Here is an 18,558-nt window from a genome sequence, read left to right as displayed (position 1 = left end):
GATTAACAATTTATTTCATCTATCAATATTTACAAGTTTATGTCAGAATTATGTACAAACTTTTCATACTGTACTTTTAATATGGAGCTCCGTAAGATGTGGCGGGTTGCAGTTGAGGGAAAAGGTTCTGTGCACTAGAACTTGAACTCGATTGGGTCTGACTCTTTGTAGTAATAGTGGGTAGTCCATAATCGGTCCCTGGAGTTGGTGTCGCAAATGATGACGTTCCCGACACTGACGTCTGGGAAGACGAACTAGCACTATTCACCCCCGGCGAGTGTTGAACAAATGATGAAAGTTCGATACTCGGCTGGGCGTTTTCTAAAGACACTCCTGACACAAGTGAAAAATAACCAGCACTCTTTGCTGAACTGTGTTCATTTTCCTTTATAATATTCGTAATTTGGTCGATAATGGCAGAGTCTAAAATGTCCCCATGAGATTGAAGCTGCGACTGGGAGCTGTATTGTTTGGAGTCCGCTTGATAACTAGACAACGAAGCCGCATTGTTGCTCAGTGCTTGAGACTGGACAGGCAGTGGTGCTGGAAAACGTGGTTGAGGCTGTTGGTACGCATACCCTGACTGGCTGTATTGTTGCTGCTGATATTGGATAATGGGAGCTGGTTGAGGTGCAAGTTGAGGAGCTGGCTGAGGTGCGGGTTGGGGTGCTGGTTGATAGGCAGGAATAGGCTGAGGACGCGTCGGACGTACTGATTGCGCAGGTAAGTGCGGTACTCCATATGAAGAACTAGGGGGAATCTTAGGAAGGGGTTGGGGGAGTATTATGGGTAGGGGCTGTGATGCCGGATAATTGTAACCTGACTGAGGTTGAGGCTGACGACGAGGTTGGTATTGAGGCTGAGGCTGTGGAATGTACTGCGGCTGTGGTGCGGGCTGTTGATAATACATTTGAGTCGCTGGCGGCGTGTAGTAATATCCAAAATTAGATTGAGGCGCTGAATGTGATGATGAAGGTGCGGGGCGCCCTGACGCCTGCGGTGCTAGGGCAGAGGGGTAGTTGAAGGCAGGCGCCTGCGAAGCAGGACGCGGTAAGAGGTAAGGCGCTTCCGCTCCAATGGCCGCTACCAGGGACAACAATACTGTCTGAGAACAAAATATAACCATTCAACACATGTGCTCGTCAACTCTTTCTTGTTTAATTAGAAACAAGAAGAAACAAGAAACGCTCATAAGTGTGTGTAGTTACCGATTGTTGACATTAGATTACCATTAGCTCGTGTGTATACTGTACATAACATTAATTTCACTTTTTGTACTCACCGCAGTCTTCATGTCTACTGTCGAGTGCGGGCAGTGTGTGACACCAAAACCGCCGGTTATAGATTTATAGCTTCACGCTGCCCTACCACCACCACAAACTCTCTATGGGGAGCGTCACGCATAATTCTATAGGTAGGCTGTAACTGGCAATTGCACAAACAGCTTGTCTATCTCTACCTACTTGAGCCCGTTTGTACAACTTAGGTTATTGTTTCAGGAGATAACAAGAAGGCAGTTAGTGTAAATTGTAATTGTATTTTCAAATCCTCATCATATTCCAATTACTGAGATTATAATTTATTAACTAGAAGGATGTGGAGTTCCCGGGTTCGATTCCCGGTAAAACGAATTTAGAAAATGATTTTTTTAAATTGGTTCAGGTGATGACTTGAACTAATTTTGCGTTGCGTTCCTCGCAATATAATAAAGAGAATTCCTTAGTTTGAGACCTGGTCAGTTTAACGTTTATAAAATAATGTGCCAGACATTATTATTTCATAAAATTTCAACATTCCATCGTTTGTGCATAGGTACATAACGACGAAAAGACGATGACAAACTAAATTATCTTTCTGTACCATACACCCTCCATTCGGTGGAAATCTAAAATTTAGGTTACTGCGCTATTTAGGTACTCATGATCATTATCACTAGATAAAAATTGGTCATTGTTAAAAATGTTTTGTGTGATTTGTCTCTAATCACATTAGATCAGAGGTTTTTGTTGAAGTTTGTATATTCTTCAGCATCTTACTTCATACTTACCAATATAAATGTCGTAAGAGTAATTGTCAAAATATTTGTGCCTTTATAGAAAAAAAAAAACGTTTTCAAATATCTAATATCCAAAACTCAACTTGTATAGACAACGCACAAAGTGTTGGATAGCCGTCATCACTCAATAACGGCGGCAATGCCAAGAGTCAAGGTCCGACCTGGTCGTTCCTATTCACTGTGCTTCAAGATACAGGCCCGCAATGCTGGCCATTGAGCATTAGAAACTTTTGTTCATAATGTCGAAATCGACCAAGGGTCTCTTTTATTTATTTCCATCGTATTATTTAAATATTTATTGTACTTATAAACCTTATAACAATTCCGTTCAAGTCAAAAATATTCAAAACTTTCAATGGAAAAGATTTTGTAATCTTGAACCACACATTGTTTGATCGTAGGCAACCATTTCGAAGCTACAGTAATAAGTGGAACAAAATACTCGAAACACGTCCAGAGTTCTGTTATAGAAAATAACAAGTCACTAATCAATAGTAAGCACTAGCTAAGAGTTGATTCACTGACTAAATGACCTGCACGCTTAGGCATCCGCGGCTTTTCATACGTCGCTCATTTAAATTCATCCATTGACGCAATAGGCGCTTAGGTGAAAATTCGCGTAAGAGGGACTCATGTAAGTAATTGTCACTCACATTTTTTATATTGAACATAAGTAATGGACTCATATAATTAAATATGCTTAAAGAACACTATCTAACTTTAGTGTGACTTGAACTGCTTAGTTATTTTTATGTTTTATTAATTTTATTTTTATAAGTGTAGGAATATTATAGTAGTTTATTAAAATTCATTCACATAATTCAATTCAATTAATTCCACATATAAGAATTACCCCTAACCACTAGCCATTTTCGTTAATAGGCAATTTTCGTCAACTGGTCAATTTTGAAACTCGTCAATTATGTGAAAACATTATATGTATTGGTTTTATTATTTATAAATATTGATGAAATTTTAATAGTAAATTTAATTAAATTGATGCAGTAATTAGTAATTCATTTGTGAAAACAACCTACGTTGTGTATAAGTTGACATTTAACGTAATAAGTAGGTATAGTTTTATTGTGCCCTACCAGACATTGGGCATACAAATAAAGGATAGTTGAAAGAAATCCCTTTATGAGATAAGCTCACCTTTGTACACTAACATTTACCATTTGTTTTGTTGTACAATAAAGTATATACATACATACATACATAGTAACAGTGGAAGGTATATTATACATTTAATCACATGAACAGCATTAGGTGTAACATGTTTTTTTTTCAATAACATCAGATGGACCTGCACACAACATGAGTTTAATAAGTCGGCCAGTAATTTAAACGCGGTGGTCGTTATTTAGGTCTATTTTAATGATAACAAATTGTAAAATGTAAGTACTTACGTATTTAACCGTCGATAATTACAAAATACTGTCAACAGTAATGATAAGTAATTAAAAGTATTTAAAAAACGTCAAAATAAATACACAAATATCAAAGGATTTGGACACTGTTTAATTGCTTTTTAAATAGCATAAGGTTATACTCAAACCTATTGGGTTCAAGTCACCACGCCAACAACCATGCAAGAGGTTTAACCTTGAACTCTTCTCTTCTCAACTGATAATACACTGCTTATGTGGATGGTATAATCTATAGTATAACCTAACGGATATAGAAAGAAGCCAAAGTGAAGCATTTACAAAAATTACTGAGAATGAAACGTGTATTGTTTTTAATAACATTTCGTAAGACGTGTTAAACCTTTCCGGTTTCACTCAGGCCATATCCCGTTAAACAGTTTCTCCTACTTGATGAGATCAACTTGTAAGTTATTTGTTCATGATATGTTGTATTTAACAAGAATAAAATAAAAATCAGTTCTTGGATATTCTTCTGAGAATAAAACCTGTCATAAATTAAGAATAAAAACAAAAATGACTAACTATTCAAGATCAAGCCCGATTCTCTAACCTATCAAGCATACCACTTGGTAATTAATGTATCCAAATTCAAAAGCGAACATAATTTTGACCTTAACTAATGATTGTAGACATCACTTATTCGTTTGTTTATGGATTTGTCAATAGTTCAACTTAAAATTGTGAAAGAATAAAACAGAGACGAATTTACAAATAAACAAAATATAAGATTTTTCGCCATGGATCGCCATGTGCCATTCGCACACTAAGTCTACAATATGCTGCCGACTATTTGGCTAAGCAAAAGTACAAGTAGCCTAGATACAGGTTGAGGTGCAAACAATGAGGTAAGAGTGAAAATTTAACGCACCGTTTACACGACACGGAACGCTGTAGTCACAATTTACACCTTTGCTTATCTGCTGACTAAAAATGGCATTTTGTAACCAACAAAACCTACTAATTCTTATATAAATCTATGTATGGTTTCGAAACATAATTCTTATTTCCCAAATCTGTTATTAGATACGCACCGCTAACAGCACCTATAAATAGGAATACAAATATTTTAGGTACTGAAATGTTGATACTATTTTTATGCATAATCTTATTCCAATAGACATCGACATTGGATTAGAACATAGCTCGTTTCTTGGTCTTGTCCTGCTTCGTCAACGGGTAGTCCCTGGCCGGCGGCGGCGCATATCCCTTTGGCCCTTTCATTTCAGCCTCTCGAGCCTTTCGTTTAGCAACGATTCGATCGTGTGTGCGCTTCATTTCTAATATCTCTTTCATTTCTTCTTTATCTTCATCCTATTCAAAACAATACGTTATTTTACTACAAACAGCATGAGGAACTTCATATTTAATATTATAATTTAATATGTTCTAATTCTATAAATGTAATTTCCAGCTAACTTTACTATTAAAAAAAACTACTATCATTTGTAAAGCTATACTGTAAATATAAAGTACCTTTTGATTTATTCTCAACACCAAGGCCCTTTTCCCATTTGCCATCGGCTGACTATACGCGAGAAGTTGCTTCAACCGCTGCGCCGGAGGCACACCTCTTTCCACTACCAGCACAATTCTTGCCCATTGTCTTTGCCATTCATTTCGAGTCTCCGCGATCTTCTGATACGTGTTTCCCATCATAGCAATCAACATATTAACTAGCAGAACTGCTACTATTATCATGTATATGACGAAGAGTAACTGTAACAAATATTTTTTACGTATGTCGTGCCAGTAAAGACTGGCACGACCGACGCATCAGTCCAAAGCTATGGGGTAAAAACTTGGACACAATACAATTGTACCGAACATTTGTTTTGTAGCCATATATTGCATTATATTATTGTAAACACATTTATCTACAATTCAGGCCTTGGTTACTAACAATATTGTGTTTAACTGCCTCTGTGACCGAACGGTTACCGTGCCGGACTGCCACGCAGAGGTCCTAGGTTCGATTCCCTGGCCGGGAGAAATATTTGTATGGCCTACATTTATTTCTCTCGTGAGTTTGGGTGTAATTTGTGGTTGTCTATGTGTGTGTCCATGGCACCCGCAACACAAGGTTTCCCTAGTGCGGGGCTATGTTGAGTGTGTGCATTATTATTATTATTATATTAAACTTGTGATCTGTGTGTTAAACCATAATGGCGCATTTCACCTTTGCCTCTACTTCGTGGTCTGTGCGATCAAGGGCGCCGTAGTAGTCAGAGAATGACGTAAGTGACATTAAAAACATAGCCATGATACTCTCCATAGGTGATGGCATAGGATTAGAAATGGAGTCATCTACGCCTTCTGGTGTATTCGGGTTGTCGAAAGACAGGAATATTACATAGTACGCTGGAAGAAAAAATATTATTATTGTATGAACATGCATTTCAAATACATCTCGATCATAAAAATAAATTGTTTTATACAAGCTTAATAAATAGCGCTAAGCTAATTATCACTTAACTGCCTCTGTAGCCGAACGGTTACCATGCCCAGTCGGGCATGCCACGCAAAGGTCCCGGGTTCGATTCCCGGGTCGGAAGAAATATTTGTGTGGCTTACATTTATTTGTCACGTGAGTTTGGGTGTAATTTGTGGTTGTTTACGTGTGTGTCTATGGCACCCGCGACACAGGGTTTCCCTAGTGCGGTGCTATGTTGCGTGTTATTATTATTTCCTTTATTCTTCTCAGCTTATTATTATTATTATTACTTTGCTCCTAATTTAAATAGATAAAAGCATACCTTGAGAGAATCCCATAACAAACACCAAATAAATGCATACGAAACGGAGCAGATCACCCATCACCATTCGGTAGATCATCACTACGAACGGACCAACAGTTTTGAAGCCACTGTCAATACATTGATTTATTTAATCCTTAGCAGACAAGAACCATGTTACAGCAATTACTAACAATAACTAACCGACAAAAGAATAAGAAATATGGAGCAGTGGTTAACATAATGATGACAGCGAGATGATCTTCCACTACATCTGCGCACCAAAAACGAAATGTCGGCAGAACCACCATTAGAAGACACGAAAAGAGAAACATCACCCTAAAAAAAGATTATTATAAATACATAGTAGATACATCGAGAGTATCGAGATACTCTGGGTTGACATTAAGACAACTTTAGGTACCTTGAAGGCACAGTACTTAGGTTCTCAATAAACATCTTCAGTCCAAGAAATCTGGCTTCCCTTAAAGCTGCTCCAATATAAGCCAAAGCTCCCAACCACAAAAGCAACTCCGCCGAGATCCTGACCTGTAATAAAATTATTAATATATCAACTTTTCTTTTTACCTTTCAATTACATTTAAGTATCGACGTACTTTTGCTTGCCAACTTTCCAGGTTCATTAATCTGCATTCTTCCGTTAAATCTTCCCACCAGTTTTCCATATCTGTTTCCTTCGACTGTTCGGTAGCTAAAATTAAATAATATTCTTAACAATCATTGATAGTTATTATAAATTAGATTTTTCCACCAAGTAATAATACTTACGTTTATCTTTGTCTTTAGGGTGACTCTTGAATCTCCCACATGCACTGTGTCCATCGGATTTAGTACCATTAACAAACTCTACTGCTCCGGGATCAAATTCTGATCCATTCAAAGGAATACTACAGTTTTCTGTAAACATTGACACACTTTCAATTTCCCATACTTCGACGGCTGCACCAAGTATATAGAGGAAAACTAATAAAAAACCGGCCTCAAAAGTCGTTGTTTCTCTAGTTTGCCACCCACATCTAAGGTGGAATATTGTCTTGAAATGTAAATGGAACAAACAAAAAAGAATCAGCAAAATCGATTCACAAAAGAGTTGAATATCATACATACAAAAAAAAACAGTCGAATTGTACCTTCTCCTTTTCCTGAAGTCGGGTAAAAAGAGTAAGATCTTTAATAACTTTGCACATTTTCGAAAAAATAATTATCCGACGAAGATCATGTACACAAAATTACCCTGTGTTTTAAACTCGTAAAAGAAATTTTAACATATAAGTTTTCAAGAAATTGTAAGAAAACCATGTTTTTTATTCTTGTGAAATAGATTTGCACTACAATTTCAAAGAACTTTGTACTATTATTTGTGTAAAAACGATAAGCAACCGACAAGCGTATCGCACAAACTTTATAATAGTGAAATACATACAAAAAATAATACAAAAAATAAATACTTTTGCGTGCTTATTGTATGAGACAATAGTAAGAAGCAAAGTAAATAATTAACATTACAAAAATAAACATTCAAAGTACTTTTAAAGAAACGAAAAGGATATAAATGTTTTTTATATGTCGATTTATGCGTAACAGAGTTATATTATTTTATTCGTGCGTAATTTATATTTATGTTTTCCGTAGAAAACAGAAAATTGAGATTCACTAAAATAGATAATTTATCTTCTTTTTGCGTGTAAAAAATGAAGAGGTTTGGATTAATATTACATACGTAACAGAATATTATAGCCTGGTAAAAAATTGACAAACTTTCGCACCCTTATTAAGGGGTACAATCGAAGAAATGTAATAATGAAATAAAAATAATAGAGACAGCTGTGTATTGCGGTTAATGTCTAATTAATTCAAGAATTTTTTAACCGACTTCAGAAAAGGAGGAGGTTCTCAATCCGTCTTTTTTTTTGTTTGTATGTTACGCGATAACTTCGGCTCCATTTGTGAACCGATTTTGATGATTATTTTTTGTTGGAAAGAGGGTACCTTGGTTGTGGTCTCATTTCAATTTGAAGAAAATATTCCACTTCTAAGGATGGCAAACTAGGGGATTAATCCGTTTTTGCGTACTTTTCGGTAACCGATTTCAATAAAACTTGGCAAATAGATGTAATTCCACGAACTTTTGAGGTCGGTTTTTTTAGTACTCTGTACGTCGATTATTAGAAGACATAAGAAAATATTAATTACGTGTATATGCGCATACAAAGATCCTTGCATAAATAATATGACATAAGGTAACATAGAAACACCCAAAGGAAACCTACCTACATCAGCTACGAGTTCAGGGTCAAGAGGTCCTACTGTGGTATTTATGGCAGTGCCATTAAGAGCCCGGTCGGGTGGACCCGGCCGCAGAGTGAAGCACACAAGTGATACTAGAAAGTAGCAGAAGAACAACAGAAATTGCCGATAGAAACGAAACTTCACGAACGTATTCCATTTCGTTTTTAAGAGATCGATTAACATTCCTTCTAATAATTCCAGATGCTCGTCTTTTTCCTGAAAATTTAATATTATGAAAAATTGAACTTACTCTGTACTAAAACTAAATTGTAAATCTAATTTCGGTGTTTGATTTCGGCCTAACTACTAGGCTTGTTATACATGAAATATAAGACTACATAATTATATGATAGTTGTTTGTATCTTACTCCAAAGACAACCAAGTTAAGTGCAGAGTCCTTGCTTATCAACCCCGTTTCGGTATCAATGGTGTCAACCTGCCCTAAGGGGTACGCGGCACATGTTGTGGCTCCAATCTGCCAGTAGATTTCTCTTTCGATGTTCAAAATGTGGAAGAACATGCTGGTCTTCGCCAATTTCGCTGCCAGCGTCAGAGGCGTTAAGTTCTGCACATTGCGAATATTCAAAGACGCCCCCACCTCGTAGGCCATGTCGAATGTACTCTACAGAAAAATTTTTTTTTTCTCAATTTAATTATTCTAAAATATTTTATTTTTAAAAGCGTTTACATTAATACTCTTAATATATCGTCCCCTTGGTATAATAATATCACATCATAGTGTGATCTTGCGTCAAAAGTACTTTTATCATATGAAAGCATTGACTTACAATATGAAAGGCATCAAAATAATACGAAATATATGAAACAAATTATGTGCATGTCAATTTTCATGACAGATATTAACTAATTTTGTTCGTAGATTCTTTAAACCCCTCTCTTGATATTTTGTCATTTTGCAGATGTGGCCTTTTACACTAAAGGTATGATATTTATGTTACGGTAAATGATAACAGCTAAAGATATTATGACAAAATACATTGCATGATGATTGCATGTGACAATTATCGCTAGCGACCGCGTAAAACGTTTGCATACAAAATTTTGTAATAATTTACCGTACAAGTAATTTACGATCGCTAACGCAAAGTGTCACAGTAAACTCGTAGTAGAAGCTCTGATGTAGTTAATATCTTGCGTGATTGAACAGCAGCATCATTTAAAATTATAACAATAGTCCTCTATTTATAGGTTGGACGATTAAACACAGATCACAGTAATCGTTTATTTTTAAGTATCAGTTGGTTAGATAGAGTTTGCAGATTTTATTGAAAATTCAACATACCGTCTTTTCATAAATGACAAGCATATGTAAGACAGTGTTCCCATTGGTATCCTGTTTATCGGGGTCTGCCCCTCTGGCGAGAATTAAGCGGTAACACTCCTCCTGACCCAAGCAGGCAGCAAAGCTTAGAGGATATTCCCCCCAGTAGACGTACCTTAAAATACATTGGAAAATTCGTAATATGGAAGTGTTCAGGGGCCTTACCATGAACTCTTATTACGATTCAGTTTAGGACCTATAATGAATTGTTGTGAGATAACGCTACATGAAGTGTAATATCACCATCCCGCTTTTTTGTCGTTATGAACCTATACTGAACTGTAATAAGAGTTCATGTTAAGGCCCCAGGAATTCTAATAAGGAAGAAATGAAAAATCTTGTTTTAAACATCTTCGATGAAAAGTCTGACAGTGGATGCTTGACTCCGCAGAGTCAGGTTCCACAAAAGACAGCGTCATGATCCGGTCGCATATTTTAAAAATCATCCGTAACCAGAATGAGACTTGAAAGAGTATAGCGTACGCTAAGCTTTATTATGTGCCAACTAAAATAAGAATGTAGCAAAAGCATCGATAAATGATGTCCACATCGAGTAAAAGTCAAGGTCCAGACTGCTATTGCAATAATAGGTACACTCACCCAATATAATTAGTCTCCCTTTGTACATTAACCCATTCGTGCTCAAATGAATCTGTACGGGAAGCCTTCTGATCCTCAGGGCACATGAAATTGCCACAGCATCGCTCGTGAAAGTCTGCACCCGCATCCAATAAAAACTTTACCATAGTTGGGTCCTCATTTACTATTGTCATATGGAGTACACTTTCACCTTGAAAATTAAATTAAATAGGACTTTATTCATGAAACACACATATACTTATATAGAAACTCATATGATATATGTACTAATAAATATGAGCTACTCTGATTTCTATTTCTAGTAGGTATATTGATGAAAAGGATAAGGCCTCAGCATAGTGATGTTTTTCAGTATTCACCAGTAAATATTATTTATTATATTCAGTGCCAATTATTCATTTAAAGCATGTATTTATATGATTCTTTCAAATTTGGAAAACAGCAGGCATTAAAATCTAAATGGTCATCTTTTTTAATGATTGGTCCTCTTTTTCTAAGATATAAAATAAATTAAATCGATGGATATTTTAATCTGTTCTGAGATACGCAAAAATGTGTGATTGGTATATTAATAACTTGACAGTTTTATGTTGGCCCTTAAGACTAAGACAAGTGAGCATTTAAAATAAAATTTAGGCGCTTATTTTTATAACTAATTTTATTAACCGATTTCAAAAAAGGAGGAGGTTCTCAATTCGACTGTATGTTCTTTTTTTGTATGTATGTTACGCGATACCTTCGGTATTTGTGAACCGATTTTCATGATTCTTTTTTGTTAGAAAGGGGGTACTTCCATAGTGGTCCCATTTTATTTTGAAGAAAATCATCCACCTCTAAGGGTGGCTGTTCACGCATGAAGATTCATTTTTATAAATATTGCCTAACTTTAATTTAGGAGCAATTATTTTAATGGCTGATTTTGCTATTTCTCCATGATTCTTTTTGGCGTTTTTCTCTCAATATACTTTGAGTAGTGAGAACCGATTTTTATTATATCCAGTGTCAAGTCTTGTATAGTGGCGAACTAGGAGACATTTCAATAAAACTTGGCACTAAAGTACTAAAAAAACCAACTTCAAAAGTACGTGGAATTACGTCTATTTGCTAAGTTTTATTGAAATATCCCCTAGTTCGCCATTATACAGGAATTGACCCTAGAGATAATAAATATAGGTTCTCACTACGACACTACTCAAAGTATATTGAGAGAAAAACGCCTTGAATTGGAGAAATAGCAAAATCAACCATTAAAGTAATTGCTCCTAAATTAAAGTTAGGCGCTATTTATAAAAATGAATCTTCATGCGTGAACAGCCATCCTTGGAGGTGAGTGATTTTCTTCAAAATGAAATGGGACCACTATCGAAGTAAGGGGTACTTCGTAAGGGGTTCCAACAAAAAAAGAATCATGAAAATCGGTTCACAAATACCGGAGTTATCGCGTAACATACACACAAAAAAAAAGAAAAAAAGAACATACAGTCGAATTGAGAACCTCTTCCTTTTTTGAAGTCTGTTAAAAACATAATAATTTTGTTTGTTATCTTGAATGCAGTTCATTTATAATTTATAGTTCATTTATAAATTATAAATGCAATAAATTATAAATTATAGATGGAACAATTAATATGTAGGTATAAAACATAGAAACATATCGTTTATTTAAAAAGTGCACATTTACAATAGATCAATTATATCTTTGAGGATCAAATAATATTATCCTTTATTTAATAGTTATAACGTAATGAGCATTCTATAACTGCGCACTTATTACGGAACACGTACTCAGACTATTTTGTTTACTATGCACATAGATACTACTACTATATGAGAAAGTACCTACTCACTCATATCAAAAATTAATACTTTACGAATATGTATAACGTGTCAACCATACCACGCAACCACTAATTTTTTGCACCATAGTTTACCTATAAATCACGGCATGGGGAAGTGTTTCATAAATCAGCACCGGTAAATTTTTTAGCTAACAGTTATCGGATACTCTATCAAATTACCTGCTATCACTTTGTTTTTTGAGTCAAGGCAAGTATGAAAATAACGCAGTAGACGCGGGAAGCAAAATATACGCACCATAATATTCGTCGCTCATGTATATGTCGTTAATTAATTTTGGGTAGAAGCGAAGTAACCTCTTAGCAAGATCTGCTAAAAGCGATGTTGCATTCAACAGGCAGAGATGTAGAATTGTTTCGCCGACTGCACCTCGTTCCTATAAGGCAGTTTTAAAACACAACAATTGAACAATTAGGATTACAGTTTATTGATAATGATAATTCAACAACAATCATAATTGTATAATTACGTAGGTAATGAAATTAACAGGCATAACATACCTTTAAATCCCAACAAAGTTCTCTATACCCCGAAGGATTTGCATCATATTCTTCTTGAGTAACTACTGGCCAATCTTTCTCTACGTCAAATTCTTCGTCTGGGTTCTCCATACCCCTTAATGGTGGCAGCTACAACACAACTTCATAGTCATTAATTGAATTGCTTACTTGGTTAGACACTTTTAAATTGTTGTTAACTCATACCATTTGTTTTGTGGTACAATACATTACATCCCACATATTAAATACACGAAAACTTTGTTGGAAGAAAAAAGAACTGGGCTCCTAACGTAACATTTCCTTACCAGTCTGTGTCTCGGACGTTCTTTATTACGTTCAAGTACAAGATGTGATATGGGTATATAGCGTCCCTTGCCCTTGTTGTAAAGGAATGGCTCCACCTTCGTTTTGATTGCGTGATCGATCTCCGTATATTGCTTATTTTGAACTGCTCGCTTCATCATATCTACTAGAAGGCCACAGCCTGAAATGCAGGGCTTTGTAAGTTACAACCTACGTAATGACTTCAGTAAGTATCTGTACCTAAATATTTATTACAAATATGTTTGATTTGCTTAAGTTTATCAATACGTATGTGGTTCTTGTAAAGAATTTTTGAATATAAAAAGTGTTTTCCATTACATAAAAAATTTACTTACCTTTCAGATCGATGAGCTTGTAAAGCTTCTGTTCTGAGGTCCCTGCTTGTTTCTTGACTCCACTTGTTACGTTGCTCTCTGTATTACCCATGTTGAAAGCTTCTTTTTACTCACAAGGAAGCACAATTATAAATAATGTCCTTTGCAATGTATGGAAACCGATAATGACATTCTTTATGTGTGCAGAGATGATTTCTCGGTTAGCGTAATATTGATAAAACGAGTACGTTGCTAAGGTATAATCGTAACCCGTAACGTATTTTACCGCACAATTTACCGACGTTTCAAACAATTTATTTTAATAAATAAAACAAGGATTCGTGGCGATATTTTTAGACTGTACTTTGTCATTAAGGACTTCTTAATATGAGATACAATATTTCCACCAAACTTAATATAGAAGCGCTGAAGAATAGCCCGAACATACCTCCAAATGACACTGTAATAAAATAAAATTATTTGGTATTCTAAAAAAATATGGGAAATATTCCACTTCCAGTAGTACACTTGATTATTACTCTAAATAGAAAGAAATGTTTGACTAGGCTTTTTATCATCGTCTATTCGCACTTGGCCTTATGATTTAGGTCCCTAAAAAAGGTTACCACAGACCCCTATTAAGGCTAAACACGTCCAATCAATCGATCAGAGTATACAGAATGTGGTTTAGGCATGTTACACGTATTGATAAACTTGTGCATTACCAACTAAATCCAATTCTGTCCGAAACTGATTTCTCTGGTACCGCAAAGACGGGAGTGAGGTCATTCGGATGTTCACCGAGGTGCCTATACCTGGCTGGTCGTAGTACCACCCCCTGAACGAAAATACAATACAAATTTATCGATATATTGATAATAATAATAATAACACAATTTCTAGTCCTAATTTAAGGGTATAATTGAATATTATCTAAAGTACAGTATTACCACAGTATTACAATATCTTTTGTATTTATTACTCAGAGAGTGAGAGAGTACTTAGCTGGGCGATGGCTGTGTTTTTAACACTGTAATTTTTCGTATCATCGAGTTCTAAGGTTTTCGCGATTTTTACAAATGAAGCTACTTTTTTTTTCAGATGACCAACTGATGATCACCTGTCATGGGACCTACAAAGGGCCCGAGACGTTGATTTGTTTGAACAAACAAATAATTTATATATATTAAATTTAGATCGGAAAAAAATTATTTCATATTTGTCATTTCCATATAATGGTAGTCATATAAGCAATTTGAAATAAAAAGCCACATGCATGATATCAAATAATCTCAGTACAGAGTACTAAAAAAACCATAAAAAACCGACCTCAAAAGTTTGCCACTCTTAGGAATATATATGTGGAATATTTTCTTCAAACCTAAATGGTACCACTACTGAGGTACTCTTTCCAACAAAAAAGAATCATCAAAATCGGCTCACAAATCACAAATTATAGAGTAACATACATTTAAAAAACACACAGAATAATTGAGAGCCTCCTTCTTTTTTCGAAGTCGGTTAAAAAAGGCTATTATTGGAGCAGGACATAATTAGAGACGCAAGAAAACTTAAAAAAAATTACCTCGAGATGTGGATAGTACTAAGCTCACTTTCATCACACGACGGCAGGCAGTTATCGGCTTCTTTGTCATCATCTTGGTTTACTTGCAGACCTGCAAACGTTTTAAATACATGCATATGTTGTTCAGACAAACACAATAAATAGTAACGCTGTTAAATTTGCACTCACTTTCGTAATCAACCAAACAGTGTAAACCAGAAAAGTTGCAGTAAAGATTTTCATCTGAAAATTGTTACAATAATTTTGTAAATAGGAAATATTAATATTATTATTAATATCTACGCGTCTATGCTTTTGTTTGGTGAAGATTACCCAAGTAACTTACAAGAGGTATCCCTCACTGGATGAACACAACTGCAATGGTTGAATGCATGCTCTGTCGTTTCCGCCAGCCTGCAGGCGCCATAGGAATATACCTGAAAATAATATTACTGGACATATACTCTAATAGTTTCTTAAATTCAATTATTGATAACCTCGTTTGATTAACTTTTGTTTGTTACCCTATGACATTGTGCGTAATTTCATGCGAAATTTTTAATTAGGTACAGTCATATACATGAGATACCTAACCCCCTAACATGTCCAAACCGACCTTTTGGTTCTGAAAGCCATCTTACGTATTGAACAAAGAAAAAATTCAAGCAATTTCAACTTGATTGTGTAAGCAATACAGAGTGGAGTGTTGCTTGAAGATGATCAACATCACTTTAAAACCAATACTAAATTTCGTCATTTAACTTCCAAGTAAATTGGTCGAGCGACTTGTTGTATCGACTGCCAGTTACAATACCAGTGGTTCGATTCCGCGAGTACTGTTTTGTTTTAACGTTATATTTTTAAAAGCAATGTTTCACTTTTTAATGTTAACATCATTGACTTAACGTTGACAAATCACAATATTTGTTCACTAGAAATTGCCTAAGGTTGGGTAGGTAAGGATGGGTAGATATTATTAATAAAGCGTAGGGTAGGTATGGATAGATTAACAAATCACGAAATCGCTCCGCAGTTTGCATACGACCGTGTCTTCTGTGATTACGCATTGTTCCACGTTTCGTTCCTATTTGTTTATTCAGTTTTAATTACTTTCAAGGTTTTAGTGACTTTCAAAGTTTTCTTTCTTGTTTTAATATGCCACACTTAACGGAATTATTAAAATAAGAAATTATTGTTCTGTATGATCAAGACTTAGACATTCCTTACATCTATCCAGACGTTAATTCCAGAATATTATATAGTCATAGCTAAACAATATTTTATTTTTAAAGTGACTCGAACCATGCTTGCCTCAATTTGCAAAGCAATCCCTATACCGTTTGGCCGCGTCGGCATTATTAAAGCTGGTTGAAATTTGTGTTCTGTATTTAAGTAACAACCATACCTTAAAAATCAAATTTGCTTAAAAACTTTCTTAAAATGTCATTCACTAATGAGTCGACCAGGGAGTCATACCAAAATAAATTTTACGGCTCACGAGTTAAAAATTAAGTTTATTTAACAATTTTCTCCACATTTTTGTGCTCAGAACCAAAAGTTCGAGAAAGTCGGCTTGGGAGGTCAGGTATCTTGTGTATATGACTGTACACAAGCATGCGGACTATATCGTCGGTGTTCGGTGCGGTGCACGACGAGATTCGGAAGTGCTCCACCACCCAGTAAGAATTATAATAATTCGCGACTCGCGCGGCAATAGCCGCTGCGCGTAGTTGACTATGGGTTCTCAACAGCTCATAACCAATGAACTGCTGGTGTTCATCCAATACGCCATCGACACTGTGGACGAGGTCAGCATCGTGCAGATCTGCAAGTCAAACTTCAAAGAAGAAGAGATTTGCAGTGGCAAGGCGCTGCTTTTCCGCACGCTCGGCTAGGCCGAGCAGATGCCATCTCGCCGGAGGGATGGAGGAGTGAAGAGTCTCCATTTACCCTGTTTAAGGAGACCGACCCAGACAACGTGCCTGCTTTCGTGGCGAAGGAGGTGCACAAGCTGCCCCTGTCACGTTCGACCATGTCGACGTCACCAGGCTACTGAAGGACACCACGTCCCTAAAAGCAAGCCTTGCAATACTTGTCGCGGGGCGCAAAACGCATCTATCGACTGTTTTGAGTCGGCTCATATGGATGTATCACCGACCGCTGCCGCTATCGCTGCGCACGTTTTCCCGCACCCGTTTCCCCGCGCCCCGCCCCCCGTTTTTCCGCCCTGGCGGAGACGTCATTCGTAAGCACGTTGACCCCTCGACGTGATTACGCTGCTGTTGCCGCTGCTACCCAACCCATTGCTCCACAACCACAACCCAGGCAACCAACAGAGGGGAAGAAGAAAAGGCGGAAACTCATCTCTGGAGCTGTGTCATCAGTACCACTGAGAGGAGTAGACCAGTGCGACGAGGACGGCTTTAAAAAGGTGGAAAAGAAAAAGAGGTAGCCGTAACCTTAGTGGCACCGCCGCGACTGGCCCCAACCATCTATTGCGTCCAGCGGTACCAACGACGTTGCTATACTTATCACGACTTCATTACTACTAATAATAATAAATATACGACTTTATAGCAATAGGAGACCATACTAGGTGTTAACCTGTGTGACAGACCTCTAGACTCCCACCTCCCGATACAATACAATAGTTCTACTGTAGGTGCTATTTAACAAGATAAAACTCGCATTTAAGATAACAAACAATATTTGTAAAAGTAAGAAACAAAATAAAATTAGAAGTAAATATGAAAGAATATAAAATAAAGAAAGCACGCAGTAAAGACCCGGTAAATTATACAATTAATAACCTATCATATTCCTTTGAAGGATAGAAATCTGCCGATGTCTTAAACTAGATATTGGGTTATATGAGTCACAGGAACAAATCAAATCATACCTGAGCAATAAAGGACAATCAACTCAAATTAATAAAGTGTTAATGTGAGTTATAAATTGAGAAATTTTACGTCTTAATAACGCATGCAGAGTAGTGAATAAGGGAGTACCTCAAGGCAGTGCGCTGGGACAATTGTTATTCTTAATATGCGTAAATGACCCTGTGATATTTTGCGGACGATTTATATATAAATTACTAATTATATTATATATAAATACAATTTTTAATTATATAATTATGAAATTAACCAACAATAGAAAACGTTACAATAAACTTCTGACATTGATGATTGAATGAAATTAGAAATTGCAATAATTGTACACAATTTAAGACAACGCCTACCTATACATGAAATGACAATCTACAATATCGGAGATTTGTTTTAAAATGAACATTTTGTTTTCCATATTACACGGTGAGAATAGCGTATAATTTATTATATGGTTACTTGAAAAAATATGGAAACTTTGTATGCAGCAAAGTAGATGGCAGTGATTCAAAGTGCATGTTTGCGACACTTTTAAAACCTTTGTGAGAAGACATGGATTCGTATTTGAAAATACCTACTCACAGAGTAATTATGAAAGGGCTCCGAAGGAATTTCGTACTTGTACCGACAACCGCGTATA

General features: G+C 36.1%; 2 protein-coding genes across 2 annotated transcripts; both read right to left on the bottom strand.

The window, feature by feature from the left end:
- Positions 1 to 19: 19 nt before the first annotated feature.
- On the bottom strand, positions 20 to 1,311 carry LOC113233153 (altered inheritance of mitochondria protein 3-like). Its single transcript, XM_026468162.1, has 2 exons — positions 1,283 to 1,311; positions 20 to 1,105 (listed from the first exon to the last, which is right to left on the bottom strand). The coding sequence occupies exons 1-2, from the start codon at positions 1,292 to 1,294 to the stop codon at positions 77 to 79; spliced, it is 1,041 nt and encodes a 346-aa protein (XP_026323947.1). The 5' UTR covers positions 1,295 to 1,311; the 3' UTR covers positions 20 to 76.
- A 3,306-nt stretch (positions 1,312 to 4,617) lies between these two features.
- LOC113233357 (transient receptor potential cation channel subfamily V member 5) lies at positions 4,618 to 13,578 on the bottom strand. Its single transcript, XM_026468473.1, has 16 exons — positions 13,488 to 13,578; positions 13,134 to 13,312; positions 12,829 to 12,957; positions 12,566 to 12,704; positions 10,472 to 10,661; positions 9,833 to 9,986; positions 8,897 to 9,151; positions 8,510 to 8,744; positions 7,008 to 7,136; positions 6,836 to 6,930; positions 6,643 to 6,767; positions 6,423 to 6,557; positions 6,240 to 6,349; positions 5,663 to 5,844; positions 4,960 to 5,202; positions 4,618 to 4,797 (listed from the first exon to the last, which is right to left on the bottom strand). The coding sequence occupies exons 1-16, from the start codon at positions 13,576 to 13,578 to the stop codon at positions 4,618 to 4,620; spliced, it is 2,571 nt and encodes an 856-aa protein (XP_026324258.1).
- Between the last annotated feature and the right edge of the window lie 4,980 nt (positions 13,579 to 18,558).

This window comes from Hyposmocoma kahamanoa, unplaced genomic scaffold (genome assembly GCF_003589595.1).
Source record: "Hyposmocoma kahamanoa isolate Upper Pololo Valley unplaced genomic scaffold, ASM358959v1 78, whole genome shotgun sequence".
In the NCBI taxonomy this organism is placed as follows: domain Eukaryota; kingdom Metazoa; phylum Arthropoda; class Insecta; order Lepidoptera; family Cosmopterigidae; genus Hyposmocoma; species Hyposmocoma kahamanoa.
Note: the sequence above shows the minus strand (reverse complement) of the source record. Positions and strands in the feature narration are given on the sequence as shown.

Excerpts from the sequence above, each read along its gene's own strand:
- LOC113233357 (XM_026468473.1), bottom strand. The coding sequence starts at position 13,578 with ATGGGTAATACAGAGAGCAACGTAACAAGTGGAGTCAAGAAACAAGCA. Across the intron at positions 7,137-8,509 it reads TGAACTCGTAGCTGATGTAG|AAAACTGTAGTATTCCTTTG; the intron begins GTAGGTTTCCTT and ends CAATGTTTACAG. Across the intron at positions 6,931-7,007 it reads CCCTAAAGACAAAGATAAAC|CTACCGAACAGTCGAAGGAA; the intron begins GTAAGTATTATT and ends ATTTAATTTTAG.